The sequence below is a fragment of the Ruditapes philippinarum genome, unplaced genomic scaffold (genome assembly GCF_026571515.1).
Source record: "Ruditapes philippinarum isolate M1 unplaced genomic scaffold, ASM2657151v2 ctg7715_1_1_1_1, whole genome shotgun sequence".
Taxonomy (NCBI): Eukaryota; Metazoa; Mollusca; class Bivalvia; order Venerida; family Veneridae; genus Ruditapes; species Ruditapes philippinarum.
In genome coordinates this window covers 22,157-44,456 of record NW_026859556.1, presented here as the reverse complement: position 1 = coordinate 44,456, position 22,300 = coordinate 22,157, and the positions used below count along the sequence as shown (strand labels likewise).

Here is a 22,300-nt window from a genome sequence, read left to right as displayed (position 1 = left end):
GCTAAAATTTATCAAAAATTTTTATCAATAAAATAAATTTTCAATTTTAAATTCAATACTTTATGATTTAGTCTATTCCATCTCACAATTATCTTTCTAAAATTTTATTATTTACTTCCCCCTTCAGACTGTTTATTTACCCTCATTCACTGCCCTTTTCTATAGAGTCATCAGCTCATCTATTTCCATATTTCCACATTTTCTCTTCCTTCCCAACATTTCTCTTCTGAATTTTTCAGAGATTTTCCCTTTTCTTTTTTACTTTTTTGTGATAGCTTATTTCATTACTTCCATTTTTTAGAAAAAATTTTTTAAAAAAAGTTTTTTCATTATCAACCAGTTATCATTTCTTATCTGTTTTACTTTCAATTTACTTTCACTTTTTTGCAAATTTTGAAAAGATTTTTACTTTTCAAACAGGTGAATTTGGCTATTTCAGAAACACCGGGAACGGGTACTTCAAATTGTCAGCTGAAATTTTTGGAATATATTACTATCACCATCAATATCATTATTTTTTTCATTCTGGTTTGCAATTTTCTCTTCTGCTCCATCTAAAGTTGCTGAGGGAAAATTGTTAAACCAATACCATCAGTCAGTTTTTTACAGTGTTTTTGGGCAAATGATTAAAATATATTTTATCTGATCACATCAGATTTACCGGCAGTCTTTTCATTTTTCAGAATCTTAAAATTTTATTTTCGTATTTTTTGAGAATTTTTAAAAAAATATTATCATTTTTCTCTTCTGGGATTTTCATCGCTTTCTTCATTCTGGTAATATTGCGTTGTATATGACCCTTTTCAGAAAAAATTTCTCAAAAAATTCTCATTCTACTTCTTTCACGGGTTTTCCAAGTCATCATCTCTACACTATTTACATCATTTGGTTTTTTTTTGTGTCAGCACTTTTTCTTTAATTCTTCACTTTTAAATTTTCTTTACATCTGAAATTGATTAAAACACTTCCCTTTTTATTTATTATACTTTTGCATTTCCCTTTTATATCTGTTAATGCTTTATTAGAATTATATTTGGAAATCTCTTTATTTTCATAAATTTGCATTTTTTCCAGAATTCTCTTCTTTACAAAAAATTTTAAATCACCAAATATGGTCTTCATTTGTCTTGCTTTTATTGTCCCCTCATCAGAAGAAATTAGACCATTTACTTTTTTCTAATATTTTCTCCCTTTTTTTCTGCTCGGGGAATATAATCATTTTTTTCACTTCTCTCATTTCACAATTTTTCTTTTTGTATTCCATTTCTCGCTATCATATCATTTTCATTAAAGCATTTCCTTCCTTAATTCATCATTACCCCTTTTATGTATCCCACCCCAAAGTTATGGTTTGCTCATGCTTGAAAAACGTTTGGGCAAAATACCACTTCCTTTTTCCCCTCATTTTCAACCAAATTCATTTTTTTCAGCAATTTTTTCATTACTGATTAAATTCATCCACAGACTTTTTTGGGTAAATTTTTTAGAATTTTTCACAGATCACATTCAAAGAACATTCTCATTTTTGTGTTCTTTGTAATACAGGGGTTTTACCTTTCAGGAGAACCTTTGCATTTTTTTTTTACCTATGGCTGTGATTTTTCGACTTTTTTTTCAAAAATTTTTCTTTTATTTAAAAGTAAAACACTCTTTTTTTCCTTTTAATTCATTTTTTACTCAACTCACTTGGAGAAAAGGCTGTGCACTTGTACAACGGTCATCATCATTTCATTAAAAAAAAAAAAAAAAAAATCATCAACTCCAAATATCGTCATCTCTATCATTTTGTTTATTTCACTTAATTGCCCACTGAAATGATCGTTTTATACCATCAGTTAATCATTTGGAAGCGTTTATTTGTCATTTTTTACTTATTGCCAATCTCTAACCCTCTACAAACTGTGTGTCCTTTGACATCTCTCTTAGCTTTCTCTGACTTGTCTAGTGTTTTTTTTACTTTTAGAATTTATTTTATCATCTTCACGGTCTGAAGATGAGTTATTTGAACTTTTTCGTCTGTTTCAATCATGATCCTTTTATATTTTCTCTTCTTGAACCACTACCAATGTTGCCTATTTTTTACTTCTGGATTTAAATTCACCAATTGAATCTTCCCATTGCTTGCCTTCCGAAATTCTCTATCAAAGACAAATTTTCCCTTTCTATTTCAGGATGAACTTTTTTTCATAATGCTGAGAAATTTTTGAAGTACAAAACTGAGTATAATCACAATATACACCATTTGTAACGCTGTTCTGCCATGTGTGAGGCAATGTGTACACTCAAGTCAAAGGTATTTTTTTCCCTAGGTACGTCAAATCCACAAAGCCATTTTAGACTCATCATCCAAGCTCGGTGGTTAATTCCGTGAACTCTTCATGCATAACTAAATGCAGTCGGAAATGGAAAGTCCTATTCCAGAGTAACTACAATATAGTACAATTGTATCTGGTCACTCCATTTAACTTTGTTTGACTGGTTGACTGGTGAAGCATCACTAGATCCAGATTCTGTAAATATAAACAATAACATAATGATAGATAGATATCAATGAGAGTAATCAAAAATAACCTTAACTCAAAGAAACTTGTCTGAAAAATGTTTAATCTGAATTATCCTTATGATACTATAGGGGCCTAACAAGGTGGAGGCATTTTTACCCCTATAGTAGCCTTGGGTTCCAGTCTGTCGATTTTTTATGTGCTTCTGTTCAGCAAAATCTACATTGATATATTCAAAAACATGGTCGAGTATGAAATAGATGATCTTATGAATAAGCAAAAAATTATCAACCCCTGAATCCCAGGCTACCCCTATAGTAGCATTATATATTAGTTCATAAAACTTTTATAAAGGTCTACTTGGCAATGCTATATGCCAAATACAAAGGCTTAGTATTTATCCACAAAAAGGTAAGACATATTTTCCTATACCTTAGTCTACATAAGGCAAGTGACTCCAGCGGCGGGGCCAATTTTAACCCGAAGTTCATGATTAATATAACTTTTGTAGAAATCTACAAATTGATGCTACATACCAAATATCTAACCCTGGGCTTTGTAGTTTCACACAATAAATTTAAATGTGTTATCCTATATAAGTTTATATAAATCTAGTGGCCCTGGGCTGGCCAATTTTGGCCCTTAGGGGTTTGATTAATATCAGTTTTGCAGAGGTTTACAAGGTAATGTCACATGCTAAATATCTTAGCTCTTGGCATTGTAGTTTTTGTGTGTGCAAAATTAGACTGAAATATATTTTCTCATACAAGACTATATCAACTCAACTAAGTGACCCAAAGGGCTGGGCCATCATTGACCCAAGGGGCATTTATTTTTTACCTGTTTTGTAGTGGCCAACAAACAATTTGTGTCATATCAACTCTATGCATTGTAGTTCCACAAAAATAAGATTTAAATGTGTTTTCCCACATAAAAATGTTTTAAAACAAAGTGAAATAAACCTAAGGGGGACACTTGACATTTTTTTTTTTTTCTAATCGACACATAGGAAGGAAAGTTAGTTTAGGGTAGAAGCCCTTCTTCCCGATAAAAAAACTATAAAATTTGTAAAAAATTTAAAAAATTCAAATCCTTTTGACCTAGTGGTCAAGGGTTTCATTAAATGGCCAAAGGCACAATTAAATTAAACACTTGAGTTTTTTTAAAAGTGTTTTTTTCCCCAAAAATTTTTTAAATAAAATCAAATATCATTTTGCCCTTATTCAAGGTAAATTAAAGGCAGACAATTAAATTATTAAATCTTGTCATTTTGTTAAGGTTTTTTGCCAAATGAAAAATCCTTAGTTTAAAATAACAAAATTTTTGAAAATTTGGGGGGTAAAACAAATCAAAATAATTTGTTTTTGTTTGGGTTTATTTTGAACATTATTTGAAATCCAATTTCTGTGGAAAAAGATATGCCTTTGGCTTTACTCTGAAATTTAAAAAAAAATTTTAACAGTATGAACAAAAAGCAAAGTGAAATGAAATCATGATTATACCTGTGTATGTTCTGGCAGGACTACACGATGACCTTGAAAACTTTCCTGGAGATGACCTTTCATTCATATCTTGAGTTACAACTTCTCCAACTTTGTTCACAAACTTGACAGTCTTCATTGTAGGGTGGTGACATTTGTAATGGGTGTACATTTTGGAACTAAATTGAAAATAACATAAAATTTTCTTACGTTCATGAATATTTTGTATTGTCCGGTAACCAAACAGTTCAACATATCAACTAACCATGATGGGCCCATTATGCCTCAGAAATGCTATCATTTTTATTTTTCAAAATATGTTTATTTTTGGTATCTTGTTAGAAATACTAATTTGCCATAAAATGAATTATCTTTGCTCTTTTTGCTTTGTTGACAATAGGTATAATTACAGTGAATTAGCGTTTTGTATCCGAGTCAAAATACTTCTTAAAATACTTAATTTCACATCCTTTACAACACATTACTGTTTTTCAATGCTACTTTGCTGTAAATCCTTTATTAAAACATTATTAAACACATCTTTAACATTTCTATATGAATTTCTGAGGAATAATGTGCCTTTAAGTAAACAATTTTTTAAAATTCGCATCTAATTCCCTCTGTCCGTTTTGTGAAATAATTGGGAAACTTTTATTAAAATCAAATAGTCAATGTTCAAAAACCTTTAAACTTATTTTTAATAGATAATTTTTAAAAAATATTTAATTTCTTATGAAAACAAAAAAATATAAGAAAATTAATAATTGTAACTTTTTTCCAAAAAATTAAATAATTCACGGAAAAAACCAAAATTTTTTGGGAAATGTCCTTTAATCCATCCGCTAAAACAGACAAATCCATTTTCTTTATTCTTTTATTTTAATTTTTTGGAAAAGATGTTGTAAATGCACCAGCTTTTCTATTAAGTTTAAAATTTTTTGTTTTATGCGTGAACCTCAAAAAATTTTTAAAATAAAAAATTTTCAACATATTACTTAGAAAATTTAAAATTAATAAATTAAATAAAAATTAAATTCAATAAAAAATTTTTAAGAACAAGTTGAAAAAATAATTTTTTAGGAGTTAACGGTTAACATTTATCTAAAATTTGTATAAAATCAAAAAATATTCAATCAAAAACAAAGGGAATTCTTTGAAAGGGGTTGCAAAATTTTCCCGGGAGCCAACAGTTCCTTTGTGTTAAGGTGTCTGCCCTCAACCCAGGAATCATGGGTTCGACCATTTCTGTTCCATTGAAAAATACTGGTTGGTTCCAGGATGAGATTCAAAGTGATTAATAAAGGGTTTTTAAGAACTTGTTGGGAATTAGATAAAAATTATGTTTGAACAAAGCTTTACAGGAAAGTAATAAAACATGATAAGTAATATTTTTGCACTTAATAAAACAAATAAACCTTTACTCACCTATTAGCTGAAGTGTAAGAACAGCTTAAGCACTTAAATGCTGGTTCCGTCTTCACACTATGGTGTCTGGCCACATGAAGCTTCAGATTTTTTTTCTTAGGATTCATATAATCACAACCAGTGCATTTAAACTTTTTGCTTCCAGTTGGTGTCTTGACCACTTTATATTTCAAAGGCTGCAGTTCCTCTTCTTGCTCATTTTCATCATCTTCTTCTTCATCAATACTGGTATCATTAGTGTCACCGTCTGTTTTTTTAGCAAACTTTTTAGCAGGCAGTTCTGTATCACTATCAATTACCAGAGGCCGTTTTTTACTGATACCAGCATGTACTGCAGATACATGTTTCCTTATAGTTGCTTTTCTGTCAGAACTGTACTGACAAAAGTCACAGTAAAACAGCTTATCTTTCCTTCGAATGCCTTCCTCTATCAGCTCCATTTTGTTTAATTTTGCTGGTCTAAATTTTCCAAGCATCATCTTTTGTTTTATTGTACTTCTTTTGGCACTTTCATAAAGTTTCTTTATTTTCTGTTCTATAGCTTCATCGGTTTTCATGTCATATTGCTCCGGTTTATCCGAGTGCACTGCTTTTACGTGAAGTTTACAATGGTCTTCTCTTGAAAATTTACTATCACAATACTTGCAACAGAATGGTTTGTAGTTAAAATGGATGTACAGATGTTTCAGAACAGTAGTCACTGATGTAAATTTCTTGTCACATTTTGGACATTTGGCCATAACCACTTGATCATCGGAGATGATATTCACTGGTTTTGATACCTTTTCTTGTTTAATTATATTGGGGACAGTTTTTTTTACTGGCTCTTTTGCATATCGAGCAACTTTCTGTAGATGCAAATTTTGACAATGGTTCATCATGTGTCTCACTAATGGTGTTTTATAGGAACACTCCTTGCAGTACAACATTGTACCTTGATGGGTTGTATTAATATGAAACTGCAACTTCATGGCCGACTCGCATGAATATGACACGCACAACTGACATCTAATTTGTTCCTCGTCTGATCCATCTGCTTCATTAGCATCCGACAAAGCTTCAGACAGCGATTCAGCAGAATCAAAACTCGACGACGAGGGCAAATGCTTCAACATCCCTTTGTCTTGTCTGACTGGTATTTTAATCAATTTGAATTTTGAAGACATAGGTAGATTTAAAACTGTTATCTTTTTACCAGAATGTCTTTTCGATGCATGCCTATATATAGCTGCCTTTACAGTATTCTGGAAAGAACATAAAGAGCATTTCATCACTGGTTTGTTACACTTTGTTTTAAAATGAGCGTACATACCACTTTTTACTCTCACGCTTTTCACCGCATTCTTTGCATTTGAACGATGTTTTCATTTCAAAATATCCCTGACTTTGTTATTGTCAACGGCATCCTTCTTCACTTGCTTTCCCTGGCTATTGATTACATATTTACTATCCATGGAAAGTTCATCTTCTTCTTCATCCTTTTTAGAGGTACTAGATATAGAGGACTTGCATTCTTCATCCTTTTTAGAGGTATTAAAATATAGAGGACTTGCTATCTGATTTACTACTGTCATTCTTAATTTGCTCCTTCTGCTCCTTGTCTGGTTCATTTGTCAACTTTTCATACAGAGATTTTCCATTTTCCAGGACTTTTGCTTGAGTAGGATGAGGAACACTGTAAATATGTTTTATAACTGAAAACTTATCTCCCCTATAATCGCATACAGAGCATGTATATATCTTCATTGGATCTTTATGACTATCCAAATGTAAATTCAAATGATGTTTAGTCCTGGCAAGATATCTACACTGTAAACATTGTAAAATGTTACGAGTTTCAACTTCTCTTGACTCTTCTTTAGTAATTTTTGTTTTATCAGAATTTTCATCTTCCTCATCATTTGATTCGTCATCTATTGTCTGATACTCATGGACTGGTTTCTTTACTATATTCTTAAAGTCACCGGTTCTATTTTGCTGAGTTCCTGATACATCAGATAAGTTGAGAGTATCATTAAAGTCTTGGCGGAAAAATCCTTTCTTTGAATTGCTGTTCCAGGACAGATACCTCAACAGAATCATACAGAATGCTCTTTGATGAATGCACTTTTTGTATATGACCAACCATTAGAGTTCTTTCAATACTGCCTTCCTCACAGTACCTACACTTGAAAAACACAATCTTCAAATGATCAAGTATATGTCGATGTAAAACAAATCTTTTGAAAATTTTCTGCTTACATATTCGGCACTGATATTTCATGTCTTTTTCAAATGGTATGAAACATGCAGAAAGAGCAGCATGCAGTTTCTGTTCTCCAAGTATATATGAATCTTTGGAAGGACTATTAAGCATTGCCTTTGATTCTCCAGATAAAATATTTTCCTCAACAGCTGACTCTTTCACTGCTGTAAATGGATTTTGTAAAGGTTTTGCAGACATGGGTAACTGTTGTATTAAGGAGTTTTTCTTTCTTGTCAAATCATTTTTCGGAAACAGTGAAGTGCTTGACTTTCTAGCTGTTGGCTTTGTTGAAGTCTTTTTCTGATTTGGTCTAATTGGTTTAACGCCTGGGTGTTCTTTCAAATGTTTCATGGCTTTTAATCGCATGTTTGTAGTAAACGAACAAATTGGGCAGGAAAATATCTGTTTAAATATATTACCATCTGGAACAACTATCTCAATCTTGTTTTGCTCATCTGTCTCCATTGGAGCATTTGCTGTCGGATCATCATTGCCTTCTGTTGAAGATTGTCCCTCTTTTCCTGCTATACCTGTATCATTGTTTTCTTTGACATTTACATAATTACCATTTTCTACCTTTTCTATTTTTCTCAATATCCTCAAATCCTGGCCAGAATGGTCTTTTTCTAAATGACTGATTATCATATCTTTCATAGTTGAAGTGTAAGTGCAATATTTACACTTGAAAAATATAAACTGTTTGTTCTCAATGTCCTTGTGGTCATTCACCATATGCTCTTTTAGGTTAGATTTGTGTTTGAAGAAATCATTACAATATTCACAATGATATTTACATTTCTTTTTCCTAGCATCATTTCCAGAGTCGAAACTTGAATCATTTTCTGAGGGACTGGATTTTTGACCTTGTTTCTCATTGTTTGATATCACATTCTGATTTATGCGATGGACACTGGTTTCATGTGCGGTAACTTGTTCTGCAGTCCTTGCTTTGAATGAACAATATTTGCATTCAAAATGATTACTTTCTACGACTTCCTCCTTCAAAGTGTAAAGAGCTTCTTTTGCATGGGCATCTTTAACGTGATCCATTATGTGACGTTTTTGATTTGAACAATACGAACATGCAGTGCAGCAAAATACCTTGATTGTATTTTTTCCTACATGATTTTTAACATGGGTTATAAAGTGAGATAAGCCTTCAGTTCCTTTAGGACAAAGATTGCATACAAATCTCTTCTCTCTTTCTGGCTCTGTATCGTGAATTGATATGTGTTTAGCATGAAGAGATTGGTTGTAGCTTAAGTATGAGCAATGCGGGCATTCCAAAGACTTTGGTCCTCCTTTGAAGTATGTATCCGTTTTCCCCTTCCCCTTTGTAACTTTTTTGTCGGCTATTTCCTTTTGATGACCCTTTGGTTCTTTACTTTCACTTTCTTTATGTAAGTCGCATTGATCTTCTTCGGGCAGACTTAACGCATCATCCCCATCTCCATTTTCAGAATCTTTTCCCAATAAATTCTGTTCCGTGGCATGTTTTTCTTTAGCACAACTTTCTTTCTGGAAATCATTTAGTAAAGCTGGAAAATCAATTGATCCAGTTTCTTCTAAATCTTTCTCTCTTAAGCCAGGCTCGTAAATAACCTTTGATTTTGGAGGAACATAGAAGTTAATTTCCCTTTCGTAGCACACAACCTGACTAGTCACAGACACCATCCGCATTTTATCTGGATGAAAGAATCGTATGTGCAACATTACGGTATGCTTGTTCACAAATTTGAATGAACAATATGGACATACCACAAATTTAAGAAGATTCTGCTTCAAATGCTGCTCCAAGCTCTCTATTGAAGGAAACATTTTGTGGCAATAGATACACTTAATTATCAGCTCTTCATTAGGATGAGCACGTAAATGACAAGTATACATGTGTAGTAAATTCGTTTTATATTTGCACAAATGCATTGGACACTTGTATAACAGGAACCGTTTGGCATTTGCGTGAGAAAAAATATGTCTGACATGGGCATCTTCGGTGTAATCCTTTTGACCACAGTGTCCGCACACATAATTATACTCTCTTTCATGTTGTTTTGACTGGAGGTGCTCCCTGTATTTAATTGAACTCAATCCTGTGTATGTACAGTTTTCATAGCCGCAAACGTAGAAAGCATGCTGGCTCTGTTTTGATAAAACTTCTGTATCAAAAATTGTCTTATTAACAAGGTTTAAGTTTTCATCCTGGTCTTCTTGTTGGGTCTTTGAAGAAACATCTGATTGCATATAATTATAAGACATCTTACTTATCTGGTTTACTTCTTCAAAGGTTTCGTCGTCTTTTGATTCATTTACTGATGGATCATATACTTTCAGGTTTGTTTCTAAAACTTTGGACACTATTTCTTGGGAATTGTTACCTGGTTCAGACAAAGATTGATCAAGCAGATGTGAATCCTTTAAATTACCGTCATCATCTTCCTCCCCTACAATAATGTCTGGTGACTGCTTACCATCATTTGTATTTTCAGGTGCTTCACTATTATGACCCGTGTCTTTCTGTTTCTGAAAATTTTCTAAATCAGCAACTGTATCACCATTACCGCTCTGTTTTGGTTGTCCTATATCAGATATCAGATCATTAACAGCAGATTGTTTGTTTCCATCATCTAGCTTGTCTCTATTCTGTACATCTGAAGACATGGTTTCATTATTACTTTGAGCATCTTTTTTGCCCATTGGTTCTAAATTATTTGGGCTTGACAAGCTAAATGTATTACTTATACGAATCTGAAGACCTTGCGTCTCCCCATTCTCATCTTCATCATCAAGCACAATGACCTCAGTAGCTAGTAAATCTTGATCTTGTTGGTTATCCTCCTGGTTTTCGTCATCATCAGTTATGTCAATAACCTCTTTTTCACCAACTTTACTAATTTTATGACTTCTTGCAGTTGCTTCTAAATTATCTTGTGTTGACCTCCTGATTAGGTTGCATACAATATTGTTTACAAGTTTACAATCTAATATATTTTTAGATGCTATACAATCTGGGGAACATGTTTTACAAGCCAATGGTTCCCGATGAAAATGTTCCCAAACATGTCTCCTGAAAACATACTCTTCTCTGGTACATTTCTTACACGCTTCACAAACAAACCCTATGCCCGGTTTAATTTTGAAAAGATATTTCTTAGGGATAGTGAGAATGTCATTTACAAAAGAAATCGGTGTTTCCAAACTTTGTTGAACATTAAGGTTTTTACCAGATATGTCTTGCTGTAGCACCACTGGTCTTGTTGATGACTGTACTGTACCAAAATTTACAGTTGTATTTTGTACACTACTTCTAACTGATGTATTGTTAACATTTCTCACAGTTGTAGCTGAATTTGTGGTCAGCATTTGGGGTATTTGACTAAATGGAAGTCTCTGGGTAGTTTGGCTTGGTGGCTGCTGCATTCTTAAATTGGTATCATTGCTACCTATACTTACAGGTAAAGGTTGGATTGGGACAAAATTACCTGCACTTCTTGCTTGCTGATAAAACATATTATTCAAAATTTGACCTTGTTGTGATATCTTGACTGGCTGTCCCACAGGCACAAGCAAAACATTTTGTTGAGGCAAAGAGGAGACGGAAGAAGAAGTTGTTTTTGTTGGCTGCGTGCAAGTGTATTCAGTAATTGTTTTTAATTGGTAAGGTATTGGCTCCTTTCTTGATGCTTCTAATTGAGTTCTGTTTGAATCGCCTGCCAAGGGATTTGCAATGTCTTTTATTTTCTGTGAAATAAATGTAGGCTGCATTACATTTGTAGATCTGTTAATTTGACCAAACAAAGTATCCAAATGTTTGGATTTTGCTTCTTCTGCCGGTGAAACACGAGTTAAAGTGCCTCCTTTAGAAGTGTATTGATATGGATATGGAGCTATAGTTTGGAAAGTAACAGTTGTCCTTGCTGGAGGCATGGGCCTATTAGCAATAACTTCGGCATCAGAATCGTTCACAACCATAGCATTGTGATCAACACTTGCATTTGGTGCAGTTGTAGCAGCTTGAAGTATTACTGGTAATGCTAATGCTGAGGTTATAGGTGTTACTATTTTGGTTGGATTAGCATTACTTGTTATCACTTGTGAAACTCCAGGAACAGTTTGTGCGGGCTTTATCATATTTATCAGAACTGGTCTGTGATGAATTGTCGCACCTGATACAATAGATACTGGATGCTGACTTATCACTATAGATTCTGATGTAAGTTGCGATGGGAGAACAGTAGTATTTGTTGGGTTATTAACACTTACTCCACCTATTGCCACACTTTTAACCGCATTTGCAAAACTTTCAACCTTTGAGCTCATTTCTTGCTTTTGATTGATCAGTTCTTTAGAAACTATTTGGTTAGCATGATTTTTAGGTGTCTTAGGTATTACTAATTTTCCATTTATACTAATTGTTCCCAACTGCATTAACTCCTCACAATATTTTCGTCCATTTTTCATTCCTTTCAGTCCACATCTGGCATTACCCTCTGGATGGTCTGTCTTAGTATGTATCTCAATCAACTGCCGACTAGGAAATTTTCTGTTCTGGCAAGTTAAACAGACATACGGCCAGTCCTGAAGATGACAGACAATATGTTCTTCAAACTCTGCTTTGATTTTCCACACTTCATTACAGGTATTGCACTTAAATTCCTCATTTTTGTATGTAAAGGTGATATTTCCTGTCGATCGTACAGACAGACATGTTGTACAGTGTTGCTTGAACAGTTCTGTGTCATCCGTGGTAAACTTGCAGTTATTACACCTGTAAGAGAAAGAAAATATAAACAGTATTGATTAATTTTTTTTTTCTGTTTTGAATGCCAATTGTAACACATTTTTGGTCATATTTCAGCAGTCAATCCACCAAACTGGCTATCCTGGGAAACTTTTTCTTCTTTTTTTTTTAAGGTGGGGTGGGGGGTTGTGTGTTAATGCAAATTGCAAAATTGTAACGCATTCTTGGTCATATTTATGCCGTGTTTACAAATCAACCAAACAGGATTTCCCGGATATTTTGTTTCTCTGGTTTTGAGGATGGTTTTAATTCCAATTGTCACACATTTTGGTCATATCTTGGCAGACAATCCACCTTACTGGCTTTCCTGGATAAATTACCAGTAATTACCAGTTTCTCCTGATCACACATTATTTCTGAATCAATGATGTGATACAGATGATCATTAGTCTAAATGTTTGAAATCAGTAATCTTCCAAATGATCTGTCCTACTGTGTGTCAACAAAAAGTTAAAGGGATATCATTTGAGAATTTCAAAATATATTTCCAATCAGAGAAAATGTCATGACTTTAAAGCTTACTTTGTATTTCTCTTATAATTTATGGCGGCAGAAAAGAACAATATCAGGTATTTTTCTGTAAAGGCAACCATTTGTGAAACTCAATCATTTCGTATTGCTAATTTACAATTAAGAGTGTTAAATCACAATTAACCGTTGTATCACAATTAACTAATGTCTATTACATCACAATTAACTATGATATCACATTCTAACACGACCCGCATTTTTCCCTATTGAACATAGGAGAACCGAAAGTGTGTGTTATTATGCAATAAAATCACTGTTTGACGTTCTATATTTAGACATGTGACGTAATCATTAAACACGTGACGTAACCACTAAAAATGTGACGCGCTGAAAATAAGTACGGAAACAAATCAGGAGCAGTTTAGCTAATTATAATGTACGGCAGCATTTATTTGTTGATGTTGTGTTAGAATCGAAATAATATATCCAATTCTGTGATTTTATTGCTTGATAACATCACTGTTTGTCGATCGGATGCGCATCATTATATCACTCGGGCTACGCCCTCGTGATATACTTCCCCGCATCCGAACTCCAAACAGTGATGTTATTGAGCAATAAAATCACAGTTTGGAATATATTATTTCTTAAATTAACTATTACATCACAATTAAGTGTTAAATCACAATTAACTATTACATCACAATTAACTGTTATATCACAATTAACTGTTGTATCACAATTAACCATTTTATAAAAATAACCTGTTACTATATCACAATTAACCATTATATCTTTGTCTGTTTGTTTTTCATATTTATGCCTTTTCCCAACAGTATTTCAGTCATATAGGCGGGTAATTTCCTAACCATCATTCCTGGAGAGTTACACCAGTACTAGACTACCTTCCTCTGCGCTAAACTACCAAAGTTTGTTTGTTTGTTTGTTTCAATTTACGCCTTTTTCCAACAGTATTTCAGTCATATAGGCGGGTAGTTTCCTAACCATCGTTCCTGGAGAGTTACACCAGTACTAGACTACCTTCCTCCGCGCTAAACTACCAAAGCATCTCCCGGGGATCGAACCCATGCCAGATAATTGTGATATAACAGGTTATTGTTATATAACACTGTTAATTGTGATATAATGGTTACTGCCTCTGTGACCGTGGGGTTAGAGTCGATGACTTCTAATCCAGTTACCCCTCTATTAAGTCAAGCTCACTGCAAGCGCCAAGTGGGCTCGACAAAATCATCAGACCATGACCAAATTCCAAAAAGACCTGCATTTCCCTATGATATATCCATCTGACAAATTTGAGTCGAATGTTTGAAACTGTTGCCAATATAATGAACGAAGAATGATGGAACTGGTTAACACTTTATGCCTGGCTCTAGCTCTTTGGGTACTTTAAAAGAAGATTTTTTAAGTTTTTACTATATGCATATAGGGAAAATCTATGACCCCCTGGGGCGGGGTCAATTTCGACCCTAGGGCTTTTATTTGAACAAACTTGGTAGACATTCACTAAAAGATCTTTCATGCCAAATATCTAAGCTCTAGCTCTTATGGTTCTTTAAAAGAAGATTTTTTAATTTTTTACAAATGCATATAGGGAAAATCAATGACCCCCTGGGGTGGGGCCAATTTTGACCACAGGGCTTTAATTTGAACAAACTTGGTAGACACTCACTAGAAGATGTTTCATGCTTAATATCTTAGCTCTAGCTCTTTGGGTTCTTTAAAAGAAGATTTTTTAAGTTTTTACTATATGCATATAGGGAAAATCAATGACCACCCGGGGCGGGGCCAATTTTGACCCCAGGGCTTTTATTTGAAAAAACTTGGTAGACATTCACTAGAAGATGTTTCATGCTTAATATCTAAGCTCTAGCTGTAACGGTTCTTTAAAAGAAGATTTTTTAAGTTTTTACTATATGCATATAGGGAAAATCAATGACCCCCCGGGGCGGGGCCAATTTTGACCCCAGGGCTTTTATTTGAAAAACTTGGTAGACACTCACAAGAAGATGTTTCATGCCAAATATCTTACCTCTAGCTCTTTGGGTTCTTTAAAAGAAGATTTTTTAAGTTTTTACTATATGCATATAGAGAAAATCAATGACCCCCTGGGGCGGGGCCAATTTTGACCCTAGGGCTTTTATTTGAACACACTTGGTAGACACTCACTAGAAGATGTTTCATGCCAAATATCTAAGCTCTAGCTCTTAGGGTTGTTTAAAAGAAGATATTTAAAGATTTTTCTTTCGGTTGCCATGGCAACCAGAGTTCTGCATGGAATTAAATTCTTTGAACAATTTTTAAAGGTGACCACCAAAGGAACATTCCTGTGAAGTTTGGATGAAATTGGCTCAGTGGTTTATGAGGAGATGTCATTTAAAGCAAAAGTTTACGGACGGACGCTGGACGAAAAGCGATCACAAAACCTCACCCTGTCACTTTGTGACAGGTGAGCTAAAAAAAAACCTTGATTAAAAGGTAAATTTTCTCAGTAGAAAAAAAGGCAAAATTTTTCTTTAAATCCATGCCTTGGAGAGAGTCCTATTATGCTCTCAAAGAAGAGAATAAGATTTCAACATTTTTCAAAACCATTTGTCAGTGGACTTTGAAAATATTCGATGTATTACAAAAACTTTAACATAAATTCTAAGTCGAAGAAGGGGCATAATACTGTCAAAATGCTTGATACAGTTACCTCCTCCTGTCTACAGGTTGGGGTCATGATGGTCAACAAGTGTGCAAAGTTATAAAGCAATATGTCAATGGAATTTGAAAATAATTGAACTATTACAAAAACTTTAACAAAAGTGGTTACGCCCACGCTTGGGTGACTACAATAGCTCTCAGTGCTACAGATAAGCAGCGTATCTGCGTAATTACCCAATAATTTTGACCAATTTAACCAAATAAAATAAAACCTTTGCGTAATAAAAACGCAAATCAAAACATCAGTACCCTATTTGTTTTGATACTCTAGCGTATGTCTAATATCTCTAACCATAATTCACCTAGCAAAAACTGCTAAACAAATCCAAAAACAGCCTGTTTCCCTTCTGTACTTTCGTTTCCCATTTGTTAACCGGGAACAATTGAGTAGACAGCAGACTTCCCGAAAGTCAAAAAAACTGTCAGACATTCGGTCTGACAAACCATGAAAATCTGTCGGACCAAAATGAAATCTGTTGGACCAAATAAAATTGATCAAAATCAAAAATTAACTTGTGTTTGTATTTCTTAGACACTTTTTGTTTTTAATTTTTTCGCCGAAAAAATAGGCAAATTCCTTACAGCACTTTTCATCTCCTCCCTATCATACACCAACGATTCACTGTCTTGCTTCTATTTTTCATTAAATTTTGTCTCAGGTCTATTCTTTTTATCCTTTTACTGCTGTTCTGCGCGTTCCTCTGACGTAGATTTTTTATTTTTCCAAGGTTTGGCACCTTTAGCGACGCCATTTTGTATAGAGTGAGACTAAACAAGAGCCACCGCCGGGCGGGGGCAACGCTCGACTTTTTACTTTTTCTAAACGCAAACATAGAAAGGTTTGAACATATATTAACGTTTCCTTTTTATAAATTTAGTTGGTCTGTCTTGTCACATTAGTTTTCATTATATATTTTGTATATATATGAATAGAAACATTAAGCAAATTTCTAAAAATAGCAACAGTACGCAATTTCTTAAAATAGCAACATGACGCAATTTCTAAAAATAGAAAAAATTACGCAATTTCTAAAAATACAAAAAATGACATAATTTCTAAAAGTAAAAAAGTGATGCAATTTCTAAAAATAGCAACAATGATGCAATTTCTACAAATAGAAAAATTGACGCAATTTCTAAAAATAGAAAAAATGAAGCAATTTCTAAAAATAAAAAAAATGACGCAATTTCTAAAAATAGCACCAATGATGCAATTTCTAAAAATAGAAATTATGACGCAATTTCTAAAAATAGAAATTATGACGCAATTTCTAAAAATAGCACCAATGACGCAATTTCTAAAAATAGAAATTATGACGCATTTTCTAAAAATAGAAATTATGACGCAATTTCTAAAAATAGCACCAATGACGCAATTTCTAAAAATAGAAATTATGACGCAATTTCTAAAATTAGAAATTATGACGCAATTTCTAAAAATAGAAAAAATGACACAATCTCAATAATTAGAAACAATGACGCATTTTCTAAAAATAGCAACAATGACGCAATTTCTAAAAATAGCACCAATGATGCAATTTCTAAAAATAGAAATTATGACGCAATCTCTAAAAATAGAAAAAATGATGCAATCTCTAAAAATACTAAAATTAGAAATTATGACGCAATTTCTAAAAATAGAAATTATGACACAAATTCTAAAAATAGCAACAATGACGCAATTTCTAAAAATAGCAACAATGATGCAATTTCTAAAAATAGCACCAATGATGCAATTTCTAAAAATAGAAATTATGACGCAATTTCTAAAAATAGAAAAAAAATGATGCAATTTCTAAAAATAGCACCAATGACGCAATTTCAAAATATAGAAATTATGACCCAATTTCTAAAAATAGAAAAAATGATGCAATCTCTAAAAATAGAAAAAATGACGCAATTTCTAAAAATAGAAAAAATGACGCAATATCTAAAAATAGCACCAATGACGCAATTTCTAAAAATAGAAATTATGACACAATTTCTAAAAATAGAAAAAATGATGCAATCTCTAAAAATACTAAAAATAGAAATTATGACGCAATATCTAAAAATAGAAAAAATGATGCAATTTCTAAAAATAGAAATTATGACGCAATTTCTAAAAATGGAAAAAATGATGCAATCTCTAAAAATAGAAACAATGACGCAATTCTATAAAAAAAAAACAATGACCCAATATCTAAATAGAAACAATGACGCAATTCTATAAATAGAAACAATGACGCAATTCTATAAATAGAAACAATGACACAATTTTAGTTGTTGTTGTTGTTGTTGTAAATATATATATATAGACACACACACACCAATAAATATTTAAATATGGTCATTTAATGCACAAATCTGAGAAAATTCAGTAATTTAACCTTCAAGGTCAAGGTCATTTAAGAGCCCAAGCAAAGTTGGGTTTAATAAACAACAAGGTCTGGTCCTTTAGAATGTTCTCTTATAATATGAAGTTGATCCCTTCAATAATAGCAATGTTACAGTCAGTTACCGCCAAAACAATGAAAATTTCAATAATATGACCTTCAAAGACAATGTCATTAATGAGTGAAGGTCAAGGTCTTTCGGTATATCTTTAACAGTAATCTTTGAAGATTATTATGTTCAAGTTTCAGGACAATCCATTCAAAAATAACAAACTTACAGCCAATAAAAGCCAAAAAAATGAAAATTTCAATAATTTGACCTTCAAAGTCAAGGTCATTTATGAGTGAAGGTCAATGTCTGGCTGGTTATTTTTAAGGGATATCCTTAAAGATTATTATGTTCAAGTTGGAAGACAATCCATTCAAAAATAACAAAGTTACAGCCAATAACATCATGAACAAGCAAAAATTGGACTTTTAACCTTGAAGGTCAAGGTCATTTATGGATGAAGGTCAAGGTTAGTGTGGTCTACTGAAAGGTCTTGTCCCAAGGGTTGTTGTGGCCAAGTATGAAGACAATGCACAAAGAAATAAACAAGTTATGATTCAGGTACAAGTTTTCGGACGGCAACGGCTACAGCAACGGCAATGGCGACCTGACTATAGCAATACCTCTATTTTTCTTTCAAAAAAAAAAAGTCGAGCTAATAAAGGATTGGAGCACCACACTAAATACCGTATTCCGGTATATACCGGGCAAGGCGCTTGAATCGTAAAATGCCAAAATCTTGCTTTTTTACGCAACAGAATGAACTTTAATAGGTCTAATTCATCTTTTCACACTGATTTATGTATGATAATGCATGAAAAATGTAAAAATCAGCGAAAACAACGATATTTGTCTATTTTGTGATCATGATTTCTGCAAGCGTCTAGAGGTACTGCTCCAATCCTGTATTGAGCTAAATCCTTTTGTATACATGCGGCTTGGATAAAAGCCGGACAGTCATACCGATCCGGAATAAAAACTCGTCGGACCTGATCAATTTTTATCGGACATGTCTGTCGGACCGACGTATTTTGGGAAGTCTGAGACTGGTTGAATTAAAGTCGTTTTTTTTCGCGGAAAAGCTTTAAATACTTATGAGAGATAACTAAATCGCGGCCCAGACTGAGGTTTATTTACTTTCTGCTTCAACAAAATAGCGAAAACGGGGCCGAAAAAATCAATTATTTCAAACAAAATATTTGTTTATCTTAATGAGCCAGAGCCTAAGGATGTTGTTAAAAATTTGTTAAATGAACTTTTAGTGCAGTTTTTGTGTATATTGTTTATGAGATACTGGACAATATTTTGACCGATGCAAATCGATGCAAATCAATAAATTTGTTGATGATACCCAATTTTGTTTGTGTGTTACCCAATTGCTTGTCAAGTCCAGGGGTAAATACCCAATTAACTCAAAAGCTTATCTGTAGCTCTGAGCTCTACTTATTCTTATCGAATAGTCGGGCTAAAATTTAGCAAATTTGCCAATGGAAATGGGTCTGGTAATATGACCAGTGTTGACACCTAAAATAATGTACAGGCCCATAAGGCCACAAAAGATGCATTTCCTATATCTGGAAAAAACCTTATCTTGTTACAGTTTCAGAAAAATTAAAACTTATTTGCCATAAGATTTTGTCATTTTATCTATAAATGAAAAAGAACAAAAACCTTTAAAATACCTTTTAACACCAAGCTCTTGCCAATTTTTAGCTATTTCTTCAGCTGAAGGTCTTCTTGGTTTTGCTGCTGTACTTGCAAATTTATCGGCAGAACTCTCCTCACCCCTTGGTGGTTTAACATTGAACTGATCAAATGTTTGTTCTTGATTGTCTTTTACATTATCTTGATCACCTGTTTTCTTTGTATCTGTAGCCTCTCTATCAGTGTCTGTTTCATTTCCCTTCCCATCCTTGTCTTTTTCCTTTTTGGAGGCATCATCCTTTTCCTTGTCGTTTTGTTCTGATTCAGGGTTTTGGTTTGTGTCAGAAGTTTTATCACCATCAATTTGTTCATTAAATTTCTTCAAAGTAGAGTCAAGATTGTCTAATGCCTTGACAGTATTGTTCACTTCCATTTTGTAATATGTGTATTAGTGTTTCAAATGACTGGCACCATGGTCTGAATCTTTTTCAGGTCATATTTGAAGATGTATTGTATTGCTTGAAGCCTTTTGAGGACATCCACAGCAAGACTGATATAAATTTTCTCTGAAAATAAAAAGAAAACAACTTTTATTTAAAAATTCTTAAATGCATTGAAACTATGCAGTCGCTATTAAATATAAACTTGTCTATATTTTGAAACCATTCATATATTCTTTGAAGAGGGCCACCAAATAATCATTCCTGTGAAGTTTGGTAAAAATCTACCAGTACCTTAAGGTTTTTTATATTGAGAATATGTTCAATAAAATGTTGATATCAGTTAATTAGGAATGACAGATCCCCGAAATCATGCCATCACAAAAGCTAATATTTCAGCACTATTTACACCGGTAAGCCAAAATGTGCATTTAACCTTTTACCCTATGAGCATAAATAAATGTCAAAAATGGCCGTTTTCAGTGAAAAGCCTCCTGTTACAAGTTCCAACTGCTACAAAACTATGAAAAATGCTTCAATACTGATGAAACTTGGCACATTATGTTGACTACTTGGCACATATGTTGACTGAACCATAAGCTCTGTAACAACATGCTCAATTTTAAATTTCCTGTTACCATGGCTACGGTTGGACATCTCTTGCGAAAAATCACTATTTGCATTGTTTTTTCCCATCAAAACTGATTTCAAAGTGCTGTAACTTCTCAATGCAATGAGATAGAGTAAAAGGCTTTTCAGCGTCGGTTACTTGACCTAAGGCCATTTTTAGCCTGTCACATGTCCAAAATTTTCTTGGCGATGAGGGGGACCAAAGCCCCCGTTCAAATCCCCCAAACAGAAGGGGCATATCCCTCTTCTGCAACCCTTGAGGCTGATGTACCTTTTTGATTGGGGGGGGGGGGGGGGTACGGTGCCAAAAAATTGATCACTTTTTTATCAAAAATTCCTGAAACGAAAACACATGTTTGGGCACAAACAGGACATTTTTTCAGTACCTGAGGCCTAGGGGGGAGGGGGGGGGGGGGCGAAAGTGTGTTGTTTTTGCGTATTATTATATAAGGTAAAGGAATAGAAGATTTCTGCCATTATGCCAAAGAACTGCTTATTTCTAAAAAGCTTTTATTTTTGGTGTACTTAGTTACAATAAGTCACTCAATATCCAACTACCTTTTTCTTCTGTTGATTTTTGGCAATGAATGTAGTTAGATAATAGTGATTTAGCATTTTGTATGGAAGTCAAAATGCCTAGGGTCGCGGCCCGGTCGCCGGCAGCCCTTCACTTTGGGGTCATGTGGATCAGGCTTGCTTGCTAATGGGTTGTAAGCGCCCTGCACGGAAACCTTCAGTGGGATATTGATATATGAGATATTTTCTTTATCAGTGAAATACAGTATCTTCTAAATGTAAATGATTGCATTTTATAAAACACAATATATCAAACACAAGCTAATTAATTTATTTCTTCACTGTGATGGAAAGTTCTCAGATAGAAAATTAATAATGATAAAGTCTACATGTATACACAGCTAGATGCTTAAGTTATTGTTAAGTTATAAGTTTTAAGAATATATTCTGACTTGATGTTACTTGTAAGGTGGCACAGGTGTGACATGTGTGTGTTTTTATTTATCTTGTGCGCGCAAGATACTATGTCGTGGCCATGAGATAATTAAGTGGTGATACTATGTTGTGGCCATCAGTTACTAAGTGGTGACCATGAGATAATTAAGTCGTGGGGCAGGAGATACTATGTCATATGGCTAGAGTTACTAAGTAATGCGGCCACAACAAAATCAAGTGATGCGCACATCAGATACTAAGTCATGATGGCCACGAGTTTCTTAGTCGTGACCACGGGATAACTAATGAGATAACTAAGTCATGCACACGAGATAATTGACAAAACATATTACGAAATAGTGATATAACACAAACAGGTGTATACTCTACAAGATGTAAATTTATTCTCGGTTTTTGGTAAAATTGATTTTAATCTTCTTCCCATTAATAATTGGGCGGGTGTAACGAGAGACTTTTCGATGAAAACAGGCATTTTTCACAAAATGCTCATGCACTGAGTAATGGGTTAAACTTGATACATGTCTTTAGGATTATATTAGAAA

General features: G+C 33.5%; 3 protein-coding genes across 3 annotated transcripts; all 3 read right to left on the bottom strand.

The window, feature by feature from the left end:
• Positions 1 to 2,412: 2,412 nt before the first annotated feature.
• On the bottom strand, positions 2,413 to 6,761 carry LOC132756954 (zinc finger protein 462-like). Its single transcript, XM_060748100.1, has 3 exons — positions 5,408 to 6,761; positions 4,004 to 4,161; positions 2,413 to 2,510 (listed from the first exon to the last, which is right to left on the bottom strand). Exons 1-3 carry the CDS (start codon positions 6,715 to 6,717, stop codon positions 2,413 to 2,415), a joined length of 1,566 nt encoding a protein of 521 aa, XP_060604083.1. The 5' UTR covers positions 6,718 to 6,761.
• A 53-nt stretch (positions 6,762 to 6,814) lies between these two features.
• Positions 6,815 to 7,423, bottom strand: LOC132756953 (uncharacterized; the record flags this gene model as incomplete). The annotated part of the gene is made up of 1 exon (XM_060748099.1): positions 6,815 to 7,423. A coding segment is annotated over one exon (483 nt), but the record flags the coding sequence as incomplete, so codon positions are not given.
• On the bottom strand, positions 7,422 to 20,319 carry LOC132756955 (uncharacterized). The gene is made up of 2 exons (XM_060748101.1): positions 19,755 to 20,319; positions 7,422 to 12,417 (listed from the first exon to the last, which is right to left on the bottom strand). Exons 1-2 carry the CDS (start codon positions 20,147 to 20,149, stop codon positions 7,422 to 7,424), a joined length of 5,391 nt encoding a protein of 1,796 aa, XP_060604084.1. The 5' UTR covers positions 20,150 to 20,319.
• Between the last annotated feature and the right edge of the window lie 1,981 nt (positions 20,320 to 22,300).

What these genes read in the sequence shown, in the direction of transcription:
- LOC132756954 (XM_060748100.1), bottom strand. Translation starts at nt 6,717, where the DNA reads ATGTACGCTCATTTTAAAACAAAGTGTAACAAACCAGTGATGAAATGC. An exon ending in TCTTACACTTCAGCTAATAG is followed by an intron (nt 4,162 to 5,407) that starts GTGAGTAAAGGT and finishes TTTTCAATTTAG; the next exon opens with TTCCAAAATGTACACCCATT. An exon ending in TCCTGCCAGAACATACACAG is followed by an intron (nt 2,511 to 4,003) that starts GTATAATCATGA and finishes TTATATTTACAG; the next exon opens with AATCTGGATCTAGTGATGCT.
- LOC132756955 (XM_060748101.1), bottom strand. Translation starts at nt 20,149, where the DNA reads ATGGAAGTGAACAATACTGTCAAGGCATTAGACAATCTTGACTCTACT. An exon ending in CAAGAGCTTGGTGTTAAAAG is followed by an intron (nt 12,418 to 19,754) that starts GTATTTTAAAGG and finishes TTTCTCTTACAG; the next exon opens with GTGTAATAACTGCAAGTTTA.